This window comes from Melitaea cinxia, chromosome 27, assembly GCF_905220565.1.
Source record: "Melitaea cinxia chromosome 27, ilMelCinx1.1, whole genome shotgun sequence".
NCBI lineage: Eukaryota > Metazoa > Arthropoda > Insecta > Lepidoptera > Nymphalidae > Melitaea > Melitaea cinxia.
The window spans coordinates 10,553,153-10,577,052 of record NC_059420.1 but is presented as its reverse complement, the minus strand read 5'-3'; the positions used below and the strand labels follow the sequence as shown (position 1 = coordinate 10,577,052).

General features: G+C 35.2%; 1 protein-coding gene and 1 long non-coding RNA gene across 2 annotated transcripts; one reads left to right on the top strand and one right to left on the bottom strand.

The window, feature by feature from the left end:
- The first annotated feature begins 3,468 nt into the window (after nucleotides 1–3,468).
- On the top strand, nucleotides 3,469–9,335 carry LOC123667012 (acyl-CoA Delta(11) desaturase-like). Its single transcript, XM_045601021.1, has 4 exons — nucleotides 3,469–3,673; nucleotides 5,001–5,175; nucleotides 7,505–7,666; nucleotides 8,900–9,335. Exons 1-4 carry the CDS (start codon nucleotides 3,469–3,471, stop codon nucleotides 9,333–9,335), a joined length of 978 nt encoding a protein of 325 aa, XP_045456977.1.
- Nucleotides 9,336–20,736: 11,401 nt separating this feature from the next.
- LOC123667082 lies at nucleotides 20,737–22,918 on the bottom strand. Its single transcript, XR_006745383.1, has 3 exons — nucleotides 22,788–22,918; nucleotides 22,080–22,249; nucleotides 20,737–20,832 (listed from the first exon to the last, which is right to left on the bottom strand). It is a non-coding gene; the product is annotated as an uncharacterized LOC123667082 (long non-coding RNA).
- Nucleotides 22,919–23,900: the final 982 nt, after the last annotated feature.

The following is a 23,900-nucleotide window of genomic DNA, read 5'->3' as shown; positions in this document are numbered from 1 at the left end:
TGAAGCAGCTAATGTTAAATATTGTTCCCCTTCAAACTTAATTTTATCAGAATTAATCGCTATATTCATATCACCTATAACAACGATGTGCTCAAAAAAAGACACATAATGTAAAGATTTGTCCAATGACATGAGAAACGGCTCCAATTTAGTGTAAGAGGGCGATCTGTATAAGGCAAGTATGGCTACATGTTTTCCTATGGTGGCTAGTAGACAATTACTTTCATGAAACTCTGGTTCTTTTATAGTTACGTCAAAAGTATCTTTGTAGTAAATGATTACTCCGTCATTTTGTAAAGGATTTACGTTTATTGCTGAGTGAGAGTAGCCAGGTAAGCTAGGGATCACAGTTGAGTTTTTGAGCCAGCACTCTGTTAAAATGAGTATATCACATTTTAGATTAAGTCGTTGGAGTAAAACTTCTAGGCCGGATAGGTTACAGTTTATGCTACGTATATTTTGTGTCAATATAACTAACTGATCAGAAGAGGAAGTAATGATATTATGACATTCATCAAGCTCCGCGGTTTGTGAGTGTGATACGGATAACTGATCAATATTTTTCTGTAAATTCATTATGTTATCGAATGTTTGACAAAAACAAAATTATATTCAAGATTTGTGGACGGTCTAAAGACTACAATAATGGAAAGAGTTTGTGCATGTGTAGAATAGTAGTGTATATGTGTATGTTTGTGATATGAAGTGTATGAGAGTGTTGTTTGAGTAATTATGTTTGGGTAGCAGATTGTATGTATGTCAGTGTTAAGCTTATTTATGGATATTGATAAGAAGTATTTTAATTGATTTTGGTTAGTGCAGGTTAGTAATTCGTATAACAAAGAATATGCTATGGACTTGAACTTAAAATTAGCATGCAATCTTATATTTAAAACAATAATAAAACAATATAAGTATTTAAGGGAAACAGTTAGTCACTGAGGTTTAATATTGTTACGTAATCTTTCCAGATCAGACTCACTATTTATCCGAATATGTGGGGAGTTTTCATTACTTTTCAGATAAACAATACCATTCGCTGTCCAGCAGAAACTATATCCGTGACTATTACGGAATTGACGGGCTAAATAATATAATTTCTGGGTTTTACGAGTGAGAGCTTCAGAAATGTATATAGGTTTTTGACTGTAACTTGAATTTAGATGGGTTGTATTCAACTTGCTGCCATTTTGTTTAATTTTGTTGAATTTTTTTACTGAATTTATGACCTTTTCTTTCAGGAGAACCGTGGTAAAATCAACTACAACTGGATCAGAGGAATCTTTAGTTTTTAACCTGTATATATCCTTAATATTACTGGTGTTAATATCAACGTTTATTATTTCTCCTAATTTTGAAATTTCGGTAACAAGAGTATCCTTAGTTTCTCCTTTTTGTTTTGGTATATTTCGAATCTCAATCCCTACCCCTCGGGTTTTTCGTTCTAATGTTTCCAATTTGTCCTCTAAGTCCTTAATAATTAGCTTATCCGACTGCCTTTCTTTCTCAAGATACGCTATTTTCGATAAAAAATCATCATATTTATTAGACATATGTTCAATACTTGCTTGCAACTCATTGAAACGCATATTCTGTTCACTAGTGAAAGAGGAAAACATATTTTTTATTAATTCAAAAGTATCGGAGTTTTCCCCGTCATGTTTTCGCTTTTTCCTTTCCGATGCTATCAGGTTGTGAAGATCGGGTTCGGACTCGCATTGATGTAGGGACAAGGCACTTTTTTTCTTTATTGCCGCACTTTTTGCTTCATTACGAGTGTCATCTGTGGGCTTTTGCGGGGCGGGAGAAACTGGTGGAGTACGTTTTAGGGGCATTTTTAGATTTGTTATGCACTAGGATAACAAATAAATGCAGTAAACAAATCTTCGGCAATTAGTGTGTGAATACTATCTCAACAATATTCTAAATGCGTATATAATATTGAATAATTTTCGACCTCGATAAAAGTAATTTTTCTTGAAGAATTAGTGAACTAAATACAAATGCAGAAGTATTGGTTCACCTCACGCGGCGTACAAAACGCTGCCCGCTGTCACTCTTATAGTATTATTAAACGATGCGCACACGTCGATGCGATGGTTTTGCACAAAATCAATGAGTTAGCGAGTACTAGGAGCGCATAAAGAATGTGCTGGGTTTGAGGCGATGGATATCGCGCGTGAGACAAGGATAATGATATACCTCAAATCTCGCTGTGATGTGTGTGTGGGCTTTGAGTGCGCACACACGGTTGCGCCGTACACTTGTTCCGTCGTTCGATGAAGTTGAGCGCGCTAACTTCTTGGAAATATGCACTCCTATTTACTTAACGTTATTTAACTATCAAAATTTTGAATTTAGACAATAAATAAAATAAAACTGCGTAGAACTAATGGCACGTCTGTTCGTGTTCGAGGGCCGGAGGGGAATGTTTGTGGACATTGCCGTGGCCAGTCATGTTTTAAATTATCATTCATTCATCATTTCAGCCTATCACTTAGTTTAAATATAATAAAACAGTTTTAAATTATAAAGATGTCGCTTTAAATATAGGAATAAGTCAACTCGACGTTTTTTAGCAACTATTAATAATATAGAAACAGAATATCGACAATGAATGAAAAAAAAATTATATAGTACATAGTTCGTTTTTTCTGTATTTTTCAAATTGTAATAAAAAAATATTCACTCTTAAATAATAAAAAAACCTCTTATTACATATCATGGGTTATGCCTACGTAAAACATGTAAAAAAACGCGCCTCTCATTCTACCTCGAAAGTGGCAAGGAAACGAGTGCATCGTCATAATGTAGTCGCTTTCTCAGCGCTCTACTCCGAAAACGGTTAATTTTAAGGAAAATGCTGAAAACATTTTTTGTAGATAATTTCACGACAAACAATTTTTATGATGACCTCTATGTACCTTCGTGCAACAGGTTGCGCGATATTCGCGAAAAACTGATTTTCGTGACCTTTTGACCTTTATAACATTTTTAGCCAGGACGATATCAATGTCGATTTATCCATCTTCATTAAAATGCCGTAATAAAGGCGTATTATACAAAAATTCAGTTCACTAGGAATTTTTCCGCATATAAAGCCAAAATTGACTGGAGTATTGTTCTCAAAGCTATGTAGACTTGTTAATTATAATAAACATATCAGTGAATATGTTGTAATAAACATACAAATATGTTTTTAAAGTGTTGTATTGCATGCAAAGTGTAGTTGAAATGTGATTCTTGTAGAGCCGACGAATTTATAGAAATATCTGATCCTTCTAACTTCGTGTCACTATTAGATATTGTTTTTTTGAATAATTCGTTTTTTTTTAAATTTTCTTTTACACAAATCCAGTCCTAACAATAGCGAACACAAAAGAAATATCCGATTTAGAGCAGTCGTTGGGAATTACGATTCAGCGATTTATTTTTTTATATGCATTTCATTATTCCGCAGATAAAATCATGACAGTCTCAAAAACGGACACCATCACAGAACAATCTATAAACGAAGATGTCCATTTCGAAAAGCTGGTTGCGCGTCAAGCAGCACCACGAAAGCATGAAGTCGTTAAGTTTAACCTGATAACCTTCGGTTACGCCCATCTAGCGGCTTTGTACGGGGTATACCTCTTGTGCACAGTTGCTACCTGGAAAACTGTTATATTTCGTAAGTAATTTTTGTGAATAATAAGATAGACAATTATTTCTCCATTGTGCAAAATGACTAAACTATACAATCTGATCTATAGTTCGTAAGAATGGTTCAGGCTGTGAAGATTAAGATGTACCTACTGTACAAAACAAAGTTTATCCTGATTTCGCGATTTTAAAAATATGATTCGATGTGGCGATTTTAATGAAATTTTAGCATACATTTTTTTTTGTATATAAAGAAAAGTACCTGGGTGACCGAGCTTAGCTCGGTATTTTTAGTAAATCTATTTTTTAAAAATCATATTTAAATACGAATTACATATTTATAAAATATGAATAATATTTTTTTTACTGACAATAATAATAAATATATAAGTAATTATACGCTTCAGCCTGTAATATCCCACTGTTGGGCATAGGCCTCTTTCCCCATGTAGGAGAAGGATCAGAGCTTAATCCACCACGCTGCTCTAATGCGGGTTGGCGGATATATTTCCTACTATGAGTAACGATCGCTATCAGGTGTATATGATAACAACCGGGACCGACGGCTTAACGTGCTCTCCGAGGCACGGTGGGGAGACCCACAAGGACTGCACAAACACCCAGACCATTTCATTTTTTATAAGTAATTATAAAAAATGAAAATTAAACAAATAATGAAAAAAATAATAATGATAAAATATGAATAATATTTTTCGATTTTACCGAAATAATAATAAAAAATAATAACTGGCTATTTAAATAAAAAATAACGAGTGCAATTAGAAAAAAAAAAAACAATAATCGATCTGGAAATTTGAGGATTTGAGCCGGTGTGATCTTTTCGGTTGATCACGACCGGCCGATTTCCCACCTGAGCTATTACTTATATATTGACGAATCCGAAATTTACTTTCGTATTCTAACGATATTGTAGCAATTTTTTTCATTGTCTAAAAAAAACTGGGATAAAACAACATTTTCTAAAAATGAATCCTGGCTAGATTTATTTATCTCCCCTGAAATCCCCTGCATATTAAATTTCATGAAAATCGTTAGAGCCGTTTCCGAGATTCAGATTCTATAGATATATGTATATATATACACATACAAGAATTGCTCGTTTAATAGTATTAGATAAACGTTTATTAAACCTTTCATCTGCCAGCCGTCACGTCACAGCTCAATTTTTTAAATCTTCTATTTCATCAATATTTTTTACTTTGAATACAAAATATTCATGAACGCAAATACTATTTTTTTATATGTGTTACATACATTGTATAATATCTTGCTTTAAATCGCAGCTATTATATTATTTACTTAAATATTATTCTTAATCCTATTTTCTATTTTAGATTGTATAATATTTATTATATCTAGTCTCGGTATAACGGCTGGATCACATCGTCTATGGACGCATAAAGCTTACAAAGCGAAACGGCCCTTGCAAATAATATTAATGATCATGAGTACTTTCGCATTTCAAAATACTGTAGTCGATTGGGTGCGGGACCATCGAATTCATCACAAGTAAGTTCTCTTAATCCATATCAACCTGGCCAGACAGGACAATCTTTAATTCAATAGACATTATCCTGTCTGGTGAACTGTCAAACGCCAGAAATTGCAAAATTTTTATTAAGTAAATAAAATGTAATTTATTATTAAGTAAATATTTTTTATAATATATCAGAATACTAAAATAAAATGATAAATAGAATAGGTGAAATGATTGTCAAGTTAAAGATTTCTCAATGCATCGTTCGTCACAATGCATTGGCAGTCCACTTTAGAACCGAATGGAATCGCTTGACAAAGTAAATAATATCCGGTCTATGCTATTCTAAATGTCCCCAACTAACATCGAAAAATCGATTCGATTTATATCAAAGCACTAACTATGTGAAAGAGATGATCGACAATATGGTCAAGACGGTGGATCTTTTGAGATATCATCATACGACATATTTAGCCTGAAGAAGTAAACACTTAAAATATTTTGTGCTTATTATTATTAACGCAAACGTATTTCTTTCTTGAGTAGCTTACACTAAAACAATGGAAAAAGATATATTTTAAAACAGATATGAGTAACGTGTTTTCTTGGATTTCGAGAAAAAAATTGTTTTCTCATCTGTTCGGATTTATCGACATCTACGAGATTCGGTATATTTTATGGAACATAGTCTTGAAGGACCGACGATCTACGTAAGATTGCCGGTGTAGGCTGGATGAGGAAAACCAAGATGTCTGGCGCGAACTTGGGGAGGCCTATGTCCAGAAGTGGACTGCAATAGGCTGAGCTGAGCATATTTTAAAGTCGGCGAGAGTAATACGGCACTTTTCCATATAAAAAAGGGACACTTGGAGGTTGGTAAATTACAGCTGAGATCCTGAAAGGTACATACACCCTTACTTAAAAAGCTTAGCGGAAGTTATTTAAAATTGCCAACTGTTTGGGTACTACGTCGAAGGTGTCAATCAAGGAGTCTGATTATTTTTCGAAATGACTACTACTATGGACCAAAACCATATACAGAAGACTGAAGGATACATTCAGCTGCTGTGATTGACATTTTGTGGACTACAAGAAAGCTTTTGACTCTACCGAGACCTAGTCTGTCCTGAATTCTTGCAGCGATATCATATTTGCTAGATATATTGAGGTAATGGATTGGATTTCCGACTAAGTGACACTGAGTATTTAAATCCATATCATCATTATCATCATTTCAGCCTATCGCAGTCTACTGCTGGACATAGGCCTCCACAAGTTCGCGCCAAAAATGGCGTGAACTCATGTGTGTTGCAAAGCGTGGTGACTATGTCTATGCCTATAGTCACCACGCTGGGCAGGCGGGTTGGTGACCGCAGGGCTGGCTTTGTCACACCGAAGACGCTGCTGCCCGTCTTTGGCCTGTGTATTTCAAAACCAGCGGTTGGATGGTTATACCGCCATCGGTTGGCTTTTTAAGTTCTAAGGTGGTAGTGGAATGTGCTTTCCGTTAGTAGTTTCTTACGACACACACGGAAATAAAGGAGGTTCTATATTCTTTACAATCGTAACCACAAAGCAGACATAAATCTATGATTGATTTAAAAAAACCATTCATTTTCATCGCTGGGTAAGACTGAGAAGTTTATTGACCCCACCACTGTTTACTAACGCTAAGGAGGATAACAAATCTGGATCTTCGAGTGAAGTCAGTGTAATTGTTTTGCCCCAGTCACAAGCAGGGCTAGACCTACTCCAGTAGGACTTAAAGTTGAGCTCCTGGTTGGTTAGTCACGGTTTCAATTTGGATAAGACCTAAATGATAAACAAGTCATGCCGAGATTAATATTAGTCGCTGGTTGCGTTTTTAAAATTACACACGTTGAGGCCAAAAACAACTTCGAAAATGAAGCCAATGGGAGAATTACGTCAACAACAGAAATGGAATCATCCACTACACGTCCAAGTTAACTAACCCAGTTCATAGAATCAATTATTTTTAGTTGCAGTGGCATGATACACGTAACAACAATAGACGTGTGCGTCACATGACAGGTGGGCGCTTGAATATACGTGACCTGGAGTGAAAACTCTCTGAATTGAAATTCTTGATTCACTGAATTGACTATTCTGTCAGAGTGAACTGATAATATTTGTAGTTTTACACAATTTATATCGGTATCGGTTTAAAATTTATTTATTGTATTACAATTACATCAGAAATTTATCTCTATACAACGAATTTATTGCTATTTTTATTATTTCCCTCGACCGATAACAAGACTAGTAGTTCGAAAAATTGTAAGATTTATTGTTTCACAAATATCACAGGCTTGTGGGACTAATGTGTTATTGTTTTATCAGATACAGCGACACGGACGCTGATCCATACAATCCAGCGCGGGGCTTCTTTTTCGCCCACATAGGCTGGTTGTTAGTGAGGAAACACGAGGAGGTGAAGAAGCGTGGAAAGTTTCTCGACATGTCAGACATTTATGCAAATCCTGTACTTATGTTTCAGAGAAGGTAAGTAACTGCCCTGTGTGAATGAGGGTCAGTCCAAGCTTCATAACCAATTTTAATAATTCTGTTACTATTTAAAGTTTATTGTTGTGTCGGTGAATATACATATCTACGTATATACCCCCGAAATCATTTCTAGCAGAGGCGGCTTGTGACATTTTTTGATGGGTGTACACAAAAAAAAAAAAATGAAAAACCAGAGCCTACCATTTATTTTATTTGTATTGAAAATCCATTCCGTCCATGCAGATCACCACCACTGGTCGCGCGAGTTGCAAACACCAGACTACGAAAATAAAATCATTTATTTCTTTCTTCACATTCACACATTACAAACACGCGTAGAAGATTGTTTTCGTACTATATTTTTTAGTAAGTAGAAAGTACAAATTCAGTTCGAGGTGCATTTTGAGAGTCTTTTCTCGCCGTATATTAAAAGATACACTGTATTGTTCCATTTTTAATACAAAATGTTGCGCACAAACTGTTTTGTAAAAACTTTATTTAAAAGAAAAACTGCAAAATAGCTGACGAAGCCAATACGTTTATTTGTATACATAAGAACGGCAGCAGCGCATAGGCAAGTACCCCGCGGCGCGTGGCACGCCCCGTACGCCGCACGCCATACGGCCGAACCTGCGGTATAGTAACGTCGCTCATGAGTGGGGCCCAGATTAGACTAATTTTTCATATGAAATGTATTATTTCACGAGTCGACTTGTCTTTATCGCATTCATTCAATTCAGTACAATAGAATAGAAAAAATGTAATGTAAGAATAGTACGTGATATAAAGAAATATAGATTTAAGATTACTGATTTAACTGAGGTAGGGCGCAGCAGGAATATCCTGCTCAAAATCTGGAGCAGCCGAGTGGGGTAGTACCTCGACCTTACAGAAGATCACAGCTAAATAATACTGATTTCAAGCAGTATTGTGTTCCTGTTGGTGAGTAAGGTGACCAGAGCTCCTGGGGGGATTGGGGATTAGGTCGGCAACGCGCTTGTGATGCTACTGGTATTGCAGGCGTCTATAAGTTACGGTAATCGCTTACCATCAGGTGAGCCGTACGCTTGTTTGCCGACCTAGTGATATAAAAAAAATACAAAAAACTTATGTAATTTTCGTGTGACCAGCTCTCTTTAGGGCGAGCAGACTCTGATTTCTTGGTTAGGTCATTTTTAATCTAGGTAATTTTCTCGGTTAGATTAAATGATTTTTCGGTTTTGTTTTCAGATACGCAATTCCCTTCATAGGAACTGTGTGCTTCTTACTTCCAACAGTCATACCGATGTACATCTTCGGCGAAACATTGAACACAGCTTGGCATATTACTGTCTTACGTTATATTATTAATTTACACTGTACATTTTCAGTCAACAGTGTAGCCCATTTATACGGCACTAAACCCTACGACAAAACCATAAAACCTGCCCAGAATTCATGGGTTTCTTTTATAGCTTTCGGTGAGGGTTTTCATAATTATCACCATATCTTTCCATGGGATTACAAGACAGCGGAACTGGGTAACAACGCTCTGAATTTGACAACTTTGTTCATCGATTTCTTCGCGTGGCTGGGATGGGCTTACGACCTCAAGACAGCGTCTGATGACATGATCAAGGCGAGATCAGAGAGAACAGGCGACGGAAAAAACATTTGGGGGTTTTAATATTTAATTAAATTGTCAATAAAATAATGAATATATTATTAATATCTAATGAAATAATATTAATAAATGTATTTCCATTATGTTATTAATAAGTAAATTACTGTGCAATTATTATAATAATTATATTTTGTAAATAATATGATCCTGTTTTTGTTACTTACTTGAATAAAATATATATTTATGTTTTGCTTACTTTGTTCAAAATTCGTCTTTTCTTGTCAATAATGTTTTAAGTGAACCTACTTGTATGTTTGAATTAACCAATCTGCAGTGTAGCTGAGTAACATTTTATCCATTAATTGTTCACCTTAACATAGCAGATGCTCTTTAAGTACCTTTTTAACCGACATTCAAAAAAGGAGGAGGTTACTCAATTCGACCGTATATATATATCTATAATCTATAATCTATAATTAATATATATAAAAGCGAAAGGTCACTCACTCATCACGAAATTTCCGAAACTATAACACCTACAAACTTGAAATTTAGCAGGTAGGTTCCTTATAAGACGTAGGCATCCGCTAAGAACGGATTTTATGAAACTCGACCCCTAAGGGGGTAAAACGGGGGTTGGAAGTTTGTATGAAAGTCCTATGTTTTTGAAGTAAGAGACTTGAAATTTAAAATATAAGCTCTATAGATGGTGAAAAGTTGTCTAAATAATGTATTTTTAGAAATTAACTCCCTTTTGGGGTTAAAACGGGGGATGGTAGGCTGACTCACTCATCGCGAAATCTCCAAAACTATAATAGCTACAAACTTGAAACTTGGCAGGAAGGCTCCCTATAGGGCGTAGACATCCGCTAAGAACGGATTTTACAAAATTCGACCCTTAAAGGGGTTAAACAGGGGTTGAAAGTTTGTGTGAAAGTCCCATGTTTTTGAAGTAAGAGACTTGAAATTTAAAATGTATGCCTTATAGATGATGAGAAGGTGTCCAAATAATTTGTCTTTAGAAATCAACTCCCTTTTGGGGTTCAAACGGGGGATGGTAGGTTTACTCACTCATCACGGAATCTCCGAAACTATATCACCTACAAACTTGAAATTTGGCAAATAGGCTCCTTTTAGGGAGAAAACATTCGCTAAGAATGGGTTTTACGAAATTCAACCCCTAAAGGGGTAAAAAGGGGGTTGGAAGTTTGTATGAAAGTCCTATGTTTTTGAAGTAAGAGACTTGAAATTTAAAATGTACGCTCTTTAGATAGTGAGAAGGTGTCCAAATAATGTATCTTTAGAAGTTAACTCCTTTTTGGGGTTAAAACGGGGAATGGTAGGTTGACTCCCTCATTACGAATTCTCCGAAACTATAACAGCTAAAAACTTGAAATTTGGCAGGTAGGTTCCTTATAGGGCTTAAACATCCGCTAAGAGCTGATTTTATGAAACTCGACCCTTAAAGGGATAAAACGGGGGTTGGAAGTTTGTATGAAAGTCCTATGTTTTTGAAATAAGAGACTTGAAATTTAAAATGTATGCTCTATAGATGGTAGAAAGGTGACGAAATAATGTATCTTTAGAAATCAACTCTCTTTTGGAGTTAAAACGGGGGATGGTAGGTTGACACACTCATCACGAAACCTCCGAAACTATAACAGCTACAAACTTGGAATTTGGCAGGTAGGTTCCTTATGGGGCGTAAACATCCGCTAAGAACTGATTTTACGAAAACCGACTCCTAAGGGAATAAAACGGGGGTCGGAAGTTTGTATGAAAGTAGTTTTTGAAGTAAGAGACTTGAAATTTAAAATATACGCTCTATATATGGTGAGGAGATGTCCAAATAATGCATCGTAATCTATATATATATATATATATATATATAATATATATATATATATATATATATATAAGAGAAAGGTCACTGACTCACTCATCACGAGAACTCAAAAACCGCTGGATGGTCTATCCATCCAGGTTGGACAAAGATAAAGTTTGGCAGGGATGTAGATTATAGTTAGCAGACGTCCGCTAAGAACGGATTTTACGATATTCCATCGCTAAGGGGGTTTATTTGGGGTTGACAGTCTGTATGAAACATATACAGCAGCTATAAGTTCGCCTGATAGGTTATTTATCCTGCAGCCTGAAAATAAAACTAAAAATGTGGTGTATAGAGAGGTTTTATAAAAATAACTATTAAATTATGCTAAATTGTGCCTTTTAAAAAGTTACTCAGTTTGATAAGCATTTCAAGTGACTGAAATAAAAAATAATTTGCGTTAAACATCTTAATAGTAATACATATCTTCATAACCACGAGGACGTAATCGCGGGCAACAGTTAGTGTATTATAAACAAAGTTCCCAAAAGTGTATGTGATCGATTCGTTCAAAATTTACTGAACGGATTTTCATGCAGTTTCACCATTGTAGAGGGCTCCACCATTGGCAAGAGGAAGGTTTACGGAACGGCTAAGCCGATTTTGATGAGAGTTTCACTGGAAGTTTGCCGGCAAAACTTTGTGACACACTAATTTCAACGCGGGCGAAGCCGCGGGCGCAGCTAGTAATATATATAAAAGCGAAAGGTCACTCACTCATCACGAAATATCCGAAACTATAACACCTACAAACTTGAAATTTGGTAGGTAGGCTCCTTATAGAATTTAGACATCCGCTAAGAACGGATTTTAGAAAACTCGACCCCTAAAGGGGTAAAACGGGGGTTGCAAGTTTGTATGAAAGTCCTATGTTTTTGAAGTAAGATACTTGAAATTTAAAATGTATGCTCTATATATGATGAAAAGGTGTCCAAATAATGTATCTTTAGAAATCAACTCCTTTTTAGGGTTAAAACGGGGGATGGTAGGTTGACTCACTCATCACGAAACTTCCAAAAATATAACAGCTACAAACTTGAAATTTGACAGGTAGGTTCCTTATAGGGCGTAAACATTCGCTAAGAACTGATTGTACGAAAATCGACCCCTAAGGGAATAAAACGGGGGTCGGAAGTTTGTATGAAAGTCTTATGTTTTTGAAGTAAGAGACTTCAAATTTAAAATATATGCTCTACAGATGATGAGGAGATGTCCAAATAATGCATCGTAATCTATATATATAAAAGAGAAAGGTCACTAACTCACTCATCACGAGAACTCAAAAACCGCTGGATGGTCTATCCATCGAGGTTGGGCAAAGATAAAATTTGGCAGGGAGTTAGATTACAGTTAGCAGACGTCCGCTAAGAACGGATTTTACGATATTCCACCGCTAAGGGGGTTTAATTGGGGTTGATAGTTTGTATGAAACATATTATACAGCCTGAAAATAAAACTAAAAATGTGGTGTATAGAGAGGATTTATAAAAATAACTATTAAATTATACTAAATTGTGCCTTTTAAAAAGTTACTCAGTTTGATAAGCATTTCAAGTGACTGAAATAAAATAATAATTTGCGTTAAACATCTTAATAGTAATGCATATCTTCATAACCACGCGGATGTAGTCGCGGGCAACAGTTAGTGTATTATAAAACAAAGTCCCCAAAAGTGTATGTGATCGATTCGCTCAAAATCTACTGAACGGATTTTCATGCTGTTTCACCATTGGAGAGAGGGCTCCACCATTGGCAAGAGGAAGGTTTACGCAACGGCTAAGCCGATTTTGATGAGAGTTTCACTGGAAGTTTGCCGGGAAAACTTTGTGACACACTAATTTCAACGCGGGCGAAGCCGCGGGCACAGCTAGTATATATATATATCTATATATACTTTTTTTTAATCTATGTTCGGGGATAACTTTGTCGTTTATGAAAAGATTTTGATAATTCTTTTTTTGTTTGAGTTTCCTCCGGCCGAATTGAGTAACCTCCTCCTTTTTTTAAGTCGGTTAAAAATACCGGAAGATGATGGCGATACTGAAGTCTGTTGTACATCTCGTACTACATCTCTAAGAGAGGTTCAATTTTAGATTCAGTCGTACGTTCGAATATAAAGGAAACTTTACACCTGTCGCAAAAAGTTAATCAGCAGGAAAATAGTCATCAATAGTTTAGGGAAAAAAAGTCAAGACTTGTAAAGTTTTAAAGAAAGGATTTAAATATTAGACTCAAATTGATGTCAAGACCTATCAATCGTTTATAAACCTAACTGCATTTATTTATAGATAATCCAAATAAAAATAGAAAAATAAAAACAATATTCACACATAAAATAATTACCAGAAACTGTATACTTATAGGTACATGCAGTTGTTTTCACCCAAAAATAATAATTTGTAAGTATTTTTGTAAGTAAATTGTAACTTTAAAACTATATAGCTATATAGTTTCTCTAACAACAATACCTAATGTAACAGTCTATGGTTGAGTGAGAGATGATATGTGAGGGAAGGTTATGAGGGAAACCAAACCCAATGAAAGTCGATCAAACACTAATTTATTCAGATTATTTTGAGTATATATAGGCAGAAGTACAGACGTCATTTGACGTCATTCGTAGCAAACAAATATCAATTTCATTAGAAATCTCCATTAGTAAAATAACAATTTCGTAATAAAAGAGGAAAAGATAATTAAATTAAAGAGGTTACTAATTAGCAAAACAATCATATTGCACAATGTGCGTTAACCCGTACATTGAATTATATCTAATAATGCGTATTTACTTGAATGTTTTTTCGTCCCCTAAGCGTCCCCTAACCCTAAGTTGTATTATTCCTAATAACTTTTTACTGGGGGCAGGGCACCGATTTTGATATTTGCTGTATAAATCAAAAGCCAATACTTGTGATGTGGTCCCATTTAAATATGATCGAGATATAATGAGTACTTTTTAAGTAATCTTTGATGACTAATCTCTTAACTAAAATGTGTTAACAGCATTGATTTATAAACTAACCCTAGATGCACAGTAACACTTAAAACTTCTCCAATAAACATACGACCTTAGGTCATTATGATATAGACATACTTTTTTCAACCTTACGCGCATAATTTAAAGTTGTATTTACAAAGAAGTGTACAAGAACCATTAACTTTTATGACTGAACTTTGGCGGTAGAACAAGGCATGAAGTTGAGTCGAGTGTATTTTAAAACTTTCTATTTTTTTATACATTAACTTTGTATTTTAAGTTTCTAATCACATTTTTATACTTTTATAATATTAGGTATAGGTAATTGTTGTTAGAGAAACTAAATAGCTACATAGTTTAAAAGTTACAATTTACTTACAAAAATACTTACAAATTATTATTTTAATAAGTACAGTAATAGTATACGGTTTCTTGTAATTATTTTGTGTGTCAATATTGTTTTTTTATTTTTATTTGGATTATCTATAAATAAATGCATTTAGGTTTATAAACGATTGATAGGTCTTGACATCAATTTGAGTCTTTTAATAAATTTGATTGTTTTTTGAGTTTGAGTATATATATATATATATATACGGTCGAATTGAGTAACCTCTCCCTTTTTTTGAAGTCGATTAAAAAAATCAACCGAATTGTCTCGAACTCGAGTACCTAGTCGTTAAATACATATTTTAGTTTTAATAGTCGCTTGTGATGTCTCATAGCTTATTTATTGTAATTTCCGCAATATACACAATTATTAGCTACGTTTCAAGTTAAATCTAAGCAGCGAATCTTAGTGTAAGTCACTGATGCTTATTACGATACACAGTTTGTTTTTAAAGAGTAACTACGGAGTTTCTTGCCGATTCTAGTCTGCAGAATCTACATCCTGAGTCGCAGGTACCTAAACTTTTAATTATACTAAGTTAGAACAAATTTTTGTAAAATTACGATTCAAAAGAAATTTGATACCTACTTGAATACAGTAATTTTTGATTTTGAAACAATAATTTAGGTTGTCGAAATATAATAATAATATAATCTTTATTGTACACAACAGCAATTAACACAATAACATATTCAAATAAAGAAAGTGTACAAAGGCGTACTTTTCGCTACAAGAACGATCTCTTCCAGACAACGTTTAGGCATATACCTAGGACAAGGCATAGTGAAAGCAGTGGTGAAGTCTACACAGAAAAGTGAAGAATAGTGTCACCTAGAACGATATCAATTGTCCAGTACAAATACACGTACATATACAGCATACTACATACATACATTCTAAATTCTAATATCTATGTCTTTAAATTCCGTGTAATAACAAGTAATTAACATCATACCTAATACATTTTCTCCAACAGACGATCAAATAATTTTCTCTTAAGCATTGCAACTGTAAAGTTATTGCCATACAGTATACATGTATTTTTTTAAAGAGCTAGTTTTTGAAAGGGTAGGTACAAATAACTTTTGTGGATATCTTGTTGTTCGTGATATCATATCTGAATAAGTCTTGAAGAGGTACAAATGCTTTTTTACTAATACACAAACTTCACAGCTGCACAACGAAGGCAATTGTAGTATTTTTAACGATTTAATAGTATGCAACTGTCTAAATATCCGGCGCCACATATTTATTAAGTCACGGAGTCCGGAGCCACCATATTATTTAAGTCAACAGGTTATGGGCCCAGTTCATCCAGTTCACCCTGTTCGCCCAGTTCACCCAGCTTACAACAGAAACTGAGAGAAGAAAGAAATGGAAAACGACAAGAAAAATCGTTTCGGCATAATGCCATTTGCCGGCACCGACTTTGGTAATTGGTTTTACCGAATAAAGGCTATCCTAGAAGAGCACGATTTATTACAAGAAATAGAAAAGATAGAATCAGTATCGAGTGATGAAACAAAAGCCAGAAAATGCAAGAGCATTATTGTGCAGAGCATCGTCGACAGGCATCTTGAATTAATCAAAGATTTACAGTCGCCAAAAGAAATAATAAAGAAACTCGAAGACACATACCTATCCAAAGGAATATCTTCACAGTTACTGGCCAGAAAAAGACTTCTCACGCTAAAATTTAATGAGAAAACTACACTTAGTGAGTTTTACTTAGATTTCGATAAACATTCAAGAAATTTGAGAGAATCCGGCGCCGATCCGTCTAAAGACGAATCATTTGTTATTTATTACTTGCAATGCCGCAATCATACGGGCATGTAGTCTCGGCGATAGAAACCATTAATAGTAAAACGTTGACAATGGAATTTGTGAGAAGAAGATTGTTGGATGAAGAAACCAAAAAGAAAGGTTTAATGGAAACCGAAAACACCAAACCAGAAAATATCAATCTCATAAGAATAAACCAAAAAATATATTAATACTCTTTCTACAACAGAAAGAAAGTTGTTGCCATTCGACTGCTACAATTGCGGAAAATGAGGCCACAGGAAATCTGAATATAAATTTCAGAAATCAAAACACAGAAGTTCTATGAATGCAGAAACCAAAGAAGAAGAAGAAAACAATCTCATCTTTCTAGCAGCAGAGGAAAATATAATATTGTCATGTAGTAAACATGAATTAGAATTTATCTGTGATTCGGGAGCAACTGACCATCTTGTAAATACAGAAGACTATCTACTAGATGTTGATATATTACAAAAACCCATTGAAATCAACACAGCAAAACAAAATGAGAAAAACTGGCTATAAAGAAAGGAAATATAAAAGAAAAGAACCTTACAATTAAGAATATACTGTATGTTCCAAACAGCAGATGTGACTTACTATCAGTTAGCAAGTTGGAAAGTGCTGGCTGTAAAATAGAATTTGATGATAGAAAAGTAAGAATTTACTATAAAGAAAAATTAATTAAAGAAGGAGGAAATGAGAGAAATCTATACAAAATACAGTTCAAGCCAGAAATAGAAAGACAAGTACAAAAAGCATACAGCATTGGTAATGAAGAATATGAGTGGCACAAAAAGTTAGGACATGCATCTAAAATATTTTAAATATTATGTAGAAACAGTAGAAGCACAGTTTGAAACTAAAATTTCCAGATTAAGAAGTGAGAATGGATCGGAATACAAAAATATAGAATTTAACAATTTTTGTAATGAAAAAGGAATAAGAAGAGAATTCACCATTAATTATACACCACAATAAAACGGTCTTTTCGAAAGATTTAATAGAACGCTGGTGGAAAAAGTGAGAACTTTGTTATCCGATACAAAATTTGTCAAAGAACTATGGGGAGAGGCAGCTTACACTGCCACATACATTATAAATAGACTGCCAACAAGAAATGGTATTATCTCAGCAGAATTATGGTACGGAAAACTACCAAACTATAAGAAACTTCAAAGTTTTGGAAATGAAGCTTATGTGCATCTCCAAGCACAGTACAGAGAAAAAGGAAAGTTCGAAGAAAAATCAAAGAAATATTATTTAGATGTATATTGCAACAATGGATACAAGCTATGGGATATTCAAGAGAGAAAAATTATAAAAGCTATGGATGTAATATTTAATCAGATAGGATGTCCATCACAGATACCAAAACAAGAAACATTTTCCCACCCCTATTATGATGAAAAAGAAACGTCGAAAATTCAACAACATGAAAATATTTGATCAGAACAACGAAATCAAGAAAAACTGGAATATTTACCACCAAAAGGTCTAGAAGAAACAGAAAAAATATATATAAGACATTAGTTGATTACTTAAAATTGGAATAGGAAAATTATACAATGTGTTGCTTTGAAAAAAACAAAGATTTTATTATATAATTTTTCTTTATACAATATGATACAGTATTAATTATAAAAACCCTTAACCTACCTGAAAAAACAAAGAAACGACATTTAAAGCTTTTTACCAATTCCTATACATAAAATTTGGAACGTAAAAAACACGGCCCATTTTATCGCTCATGCCGTTCATTCACCTCTAAAAATATTATGACCACATCCCTATTTGCGTCATAAAAAAAAGATATTAAAATGTCATTTTTGAAAATCGATTTTTACAAAAAACGTTTATTTTTCTTTTAAAAATCGATTGCTCAAAATAAATAATAAATAAATAAAATAAATTAATATAATAAGATAAATAGAGAAAATAGATTATTACCAAAACTAAAAAAAAAACGATTACGTAAAAATCGTTTTTTGAAGCCTTTACTCACGTCCCTATTCTCTTTACGCATAAAACTTATGGAATTAAAGTTCTGTACTTATCTGCTTGCAAATTTTTTTACCATGTAGTTTGATACAATTTTACCCCTTAATGGCACTGGGTGCAATCCAAATAAGTTAAATATTGAAATAAATAGAATTATTAAGATTTACGAATTAGGATTAGATGAACAAATTCTTGGCTATCATCTCATTTTTTAAAATAACTTATACGAAATCAATTTTGTATCACAGAATTATATTCAAACTAGCTGCGCCCGCGGCTTCGCCCGCGTTGAAATTAGTGTGTCACAAAGTTTTGCCGGCAAACTTCCAGTGAAACTCTCATCAAAATCGGCTTAGCCGTTCCGTAAACCTTCCTCTTGCCAATGGTGGAGCCCTCTACAATGGTGAAACTGCATGAAAATCCGTTCAGTAAATTTTGAACGAATCGATCACATACACTTTTGGGAACTTTGTTTATAATACACTAACTGTTGCCCGCGATTACGTCCTCGTGGTTATGAAGATATGTATTACTATTAAGATGTTTAACGCAAATTATTTTTTATTTCAGTCACTTGAAATGCTTATCAAACTGAGTAACTTTTTAAAAGGCACAATTTAGCATAATTTAATAGTTATTTTTATAAAACCTCTCTATACACCACATTTTTAGTTTTATTTTCAGGCTGCAGGATAAATAACCTATCAGGCGAACTTATAGCTGCTGTATATGTTTCATACAGACTGTCAACCCCAAATAAACCCCCTTAGCGATGGAATATCGTAAAATCCGTTCTTAGCGGACGTCTGCTAACTATAATCTACATCCCTGCCAAACTTTATCTTTGTCCAACCTGGATGGATAGACCATCCAGCGGTTTTTGAGTTCTCGTGATGAGTGAGTCAGTGACCTTTCTCTTATATATATATATATATATATATATATTATATATATATATATATATATATATAGATTACGATGCATTATTTGGACATCTCCTCACCATATATAGAGCGTATATTTTAAATTTCAAGTCTCTTACTTCAAAAACTACTTTCATACAAACTTCCGACCCCCGTTTTATTCCCTTAGGAGTCGGTTTTCGTAAAATCAGTTCTTAGCGGATGTTTACGCCCCATAAGGAACCTACCTGCCAAATTCCAAGTTTGTAGCTGTTATAGTTTCGGAGGTTTCGTGATGAGTGTGTCAACCTACCATCCCCCGTTTTAACTCCAAAAGAGAGTTGATTTCTAAAGATACATTATTTCGTCACCTTTCTACCATCTATAGAGCATACATTTTAAATTTCAAGTCTCTTATTTCAAAAACATAGGACTTTCATACAAACTTCCAACCCCCGTTTTATCCCTTTAAGGGTCGAGTTTCATAAAATCAGCTCTTAGCGGATGTTTAAGCCCTATAAGGAACCTACCTGCCAAATTTCAAGTTTTTAGCTGTTATAGTTTCGGAGAATTCGTAATGAGGGAGTCAACCTACCATTCCCCGTTTTAACCCCAAAAAGGAGTTAACTTCTAAAGATACATTATTTGGACACCTTCTCACTATCTAAAGAGCGTACATTTTAAATTTCAAGTCTCTTACTTCAAAAACATAGGACTTTCATACAAACTTCCAACCCCCTTTTTACCCCTTTAGGGGTTGAATTTCGTAAAACCCATTCTTAGCGAATGTTTTCTCCCTAAAAGGAGCCTATTTGCCAAATTTCAAGTTTGTAGGTGATATAGTTTCGGAGATTCCGTGATGAGTGAGTAAACCTACCATCCCCCGTTTGAACCCCAAAAGGGAGTTGATTTCTAAAGACAAATTATTTGGACACCTTCTCATCATCTATAAGGCATACATTTTAAATTTCAAGTCTCTTACTTCAAAAACATGGGACTTTCACACAAACTTTCAACCCCTGTTTAACCCCTTTAAGGGTCGAATTTTGTAAAATCCGTTCTTAGCGGATGTCTACGCCCTATAGGGAGCCTTCCTGCCAAGTTTCAAGTTTGTAGCTATTATAGTTTTGGAGATTTCGCGATGAGTGAGTCAGCCTACCATCCCCCGTTTTAACCCCAAAAGGGAGTTAATTTCTAAAAATACATTATTTAGACAACTTTTCACCATCTATAGAGCTTATATTTTAAATTTCAAGTCTCTTACTTCAAAAACATAGGACTTTCATACAAACTTCCAACCCCCGTTTTACCCCCTTAGGGGTCGAGTTTCATAAAATCCGTTCTTAGCGGATGCCTACGTCTTATAAGGAACCTACCTGCTAAATTTCAAGTTTGTAGGTGTTATAGTTTCGGAAATTTCGTGATGAGTGAGTGACCTTTCGCTTTTATATATATTATAGATATAAGAGGAATTCAGGTTTACATAAAGAAAGACACAATGTACTTAAATTATAAATTTATTATTACAAATTTTAATATAAAGTTCCTTAATAACTAAACCTAAGCGGCGACTCCGTCTTGCACTCCTTCGTCATCTGCAAACAAAATATATTAAGTAAATAATTATACGGGAAGAAACGTTATGTCGAAGCTATATGTTAAAAACCAGTCAAATATTCTTTTTAATTTTCTAATATTTTCAATCTAAGTTCTTGTGAAATGAAAAATTATGAGAACGGCATTATACGGCATTATAAAAGTGTCGTAAAATTAAAGTGAATGTTTTGTATCGAAAATAGTTTTGTTATGAAAGAAATTATCACAAAGTATAACATGAACATTATTATAATAAAGATGACGTCATTTTATTAACAAGCCTGCACTATAGAATATTCTCCGATATCATACATACACCCATACTATTGACACGTTGCTTTTTCATAATAATTAGATAATCATATTTTGGCAAGAGTTATATTTTGGCAAGAGTCATATTCTGGCAAGAGTCATATTCTGGCAAGAGTCATATTCTGGCAAGAGTCATATTCTGGCAAGAGTCATATTCTGGCAAGAGTCATATTCTGGCAAGAGTCGTATTTTAATAAGAGTTGTATTTTAGCAAGAGTTGTATTTTAGCAAGAGTTGTATTTTAGCAAAAGTTATTTTGTGTAGCACAAAAACTGAACTTTCATCCAAACTTGCGAGAGCCCATAGACCACCTCAACCCGGTTCTTTCGCAAAATTCGTTCTTAGTAGACGTCTACTATGGACACTATGAGCTATTCATATTGGTACAGTAAATATTGGTATACTAATCATTACCACACTTACCACAGCAAAAAGCGCTGTAAAGCATCATTCTCAGCTTTCCTACTGTTACGTTCTTTTACATGATTTACTAGTCCATATTATTTATACAGTGTGCCTTAAAGAGTATTATCATCACAGCCTTTACAGTCCACTGCTGGACACAGGCCTCCACAAGTTCACGCCAAAAATAACGTGAACTCATGTGTGTTGTTCATAGTCACCACGCTGGGCAGGCGGTTTGGTGACCGCAGTACTGGCTTTGTCGCAACGAAGACGCTGCTGCCCGTCTTCGGCCTGTGTATTTCAAAGCCAGCAGTTATATGGTTATCCCGCCACCTGTCGGCTTTTTAAGTTCCAACGTGGTAGCGGAACTGTGTTATCCCTTAGTCGCCTCTTACGACACCCACGGGAAGAGAGTGGGTGGCTATATTCTTTAGTACCGTAGCCACACAGTACTTAAAGAGTATATTCCAATAAAATTTAACATCTGTTGAGTTTGAGTAAGTTAAAATGTGTGTCTAAGTACCCTCACCTTTATCATCAGTGTCCATGGGCTCGGGGGCATCGCTGTAAGCAGGGGCCAGTGGAGACACCACGACACCGTCCCACACGGTGATCTCAGTGGAGATGTCCTTGCCACCCTCGAAGGCCTACAGTCCCAACACGTACCGATGTCCTCTGCGAGCCACCACACGAAGAAGACTTGAATCAAGGACTTGGAGGACAAGGAGGGTTGTATAAAACCACGTAGAGAAACTTAAACCTTCGTTAAGGTTGTCCGATAGCACTGGGTGCATTACCTAAGTTTGTAATGTAGCTGATGTTGAGATGTACAAATTTTTTTTTTCAACATAAAATCATTAACCTTATCTTTTGCTTTTATTAGTTCCTCTTTTTGAGAACGTAAATATATTTTTGACATTCATTAAGTGTGTATAATAAACCGCCTTATGGTATTGTGTCAAACAAACAATATCATTTCATTAGTTAAATCGATTCCTATATTTATCTTTCAAGGTTGCAAGGCATACAACCCGGCTTATGGTAAGCGGTTAGCGTAGGTTACGCCCAAAAGCCGAACCGATCGAACCGATGTCGAACCTATCTCAGACCATTCTCATCTTGTTACCTCACTTGCCCGTGGACGCTTGCAATACCACAAGCGTTACGAGAGTGCTATTTACTCTCCACCCCTCAAGTGCGGTGCGGGCGCGTATGCGAGAACAAGAGCAGTGCTCACGTCTGGGCGGTGGCGGCGGCGTGGTCCTGGGCGGCCAGGTCCAGCGCGGTGTGCGCGCGCGAGTGCGCCGCCTCGCAGGGGTCCGGCAGCCCCGCGCAGCCCGGCAGGAACAGCCCGCCCGCCAGCAGCGACAGCGCGCGTCTGGGGACACTCGCGGGCTACACTCTGCGTCAATCTGTCCAAAGGAACGTTTCAGCTATCAAAGATATGGGTTCACAGCAGCACCCGTGTAACTGTTGGGCTTGTGGATGTGGGTGGGATTACTTATCGTGTAAAAAATATGGACAGACAGAGGTCGCTAGTATTAGTATAGTAACATTCTGTACCAATACTAATAACAATTGTCAATCTTTGTTTTGATTATAGAGTTTTATTGTTTTAATGCTTTTATACAACACTAGCTGACCCCGCAAACGTTTCTTTGCCATATATGTTATTAAACCGCTTAACCCCCCCCCCCCCTTATAACTTAGGGGTATGAAAAATAAATGTTGGCCGATTCTCAGACCTACCTGATATGCCCACAAAATTTTATTAAAATCGGCTCACATCTATGTCATTAACTTAATGTGTATTAGATTGTCTGTGGAAGTGAGTAGAGGTCGCGCCAGAGTGACACGCGTTTCAATGGCAGATGATGTGCAGATTATTTTGTGATTTTATTGTTATAAAAAACTTGTAGAAAGATAAATGAAAGGATATAATTGAGGAGTAAAAGTGCAATTCCCAGTTTGTCGTAATATTGTAAAATTAAAAGTGTGTTAAATAAAACTTTGTATTTTCAGAGAAACCTAACCTGAATAAGGCTTTAGATACGGTTAGCAGAGATGGACTATATAACGGACTTGAAAGCATTGGGGGTCCATCAAAACTTCTGAGCCTGACGAAATGCTTCCATAAAGATATGAAAGGTTCTGTCGTATTCAACGAAACACATCCGGTCCTTTCGAGATGCGTAGAGGTGTACGACAGGGCTGCGTATTGGCCCCTACCCTGTTTGGTATATTCTTTTCATTACTCTTAAGAGAAGCGTTCGGCAATGACCAACAGGGTATCCATTTTTATACGAGGACCGATGGGAAGTTCTATAACATCACAAAACTTCTCAAATTC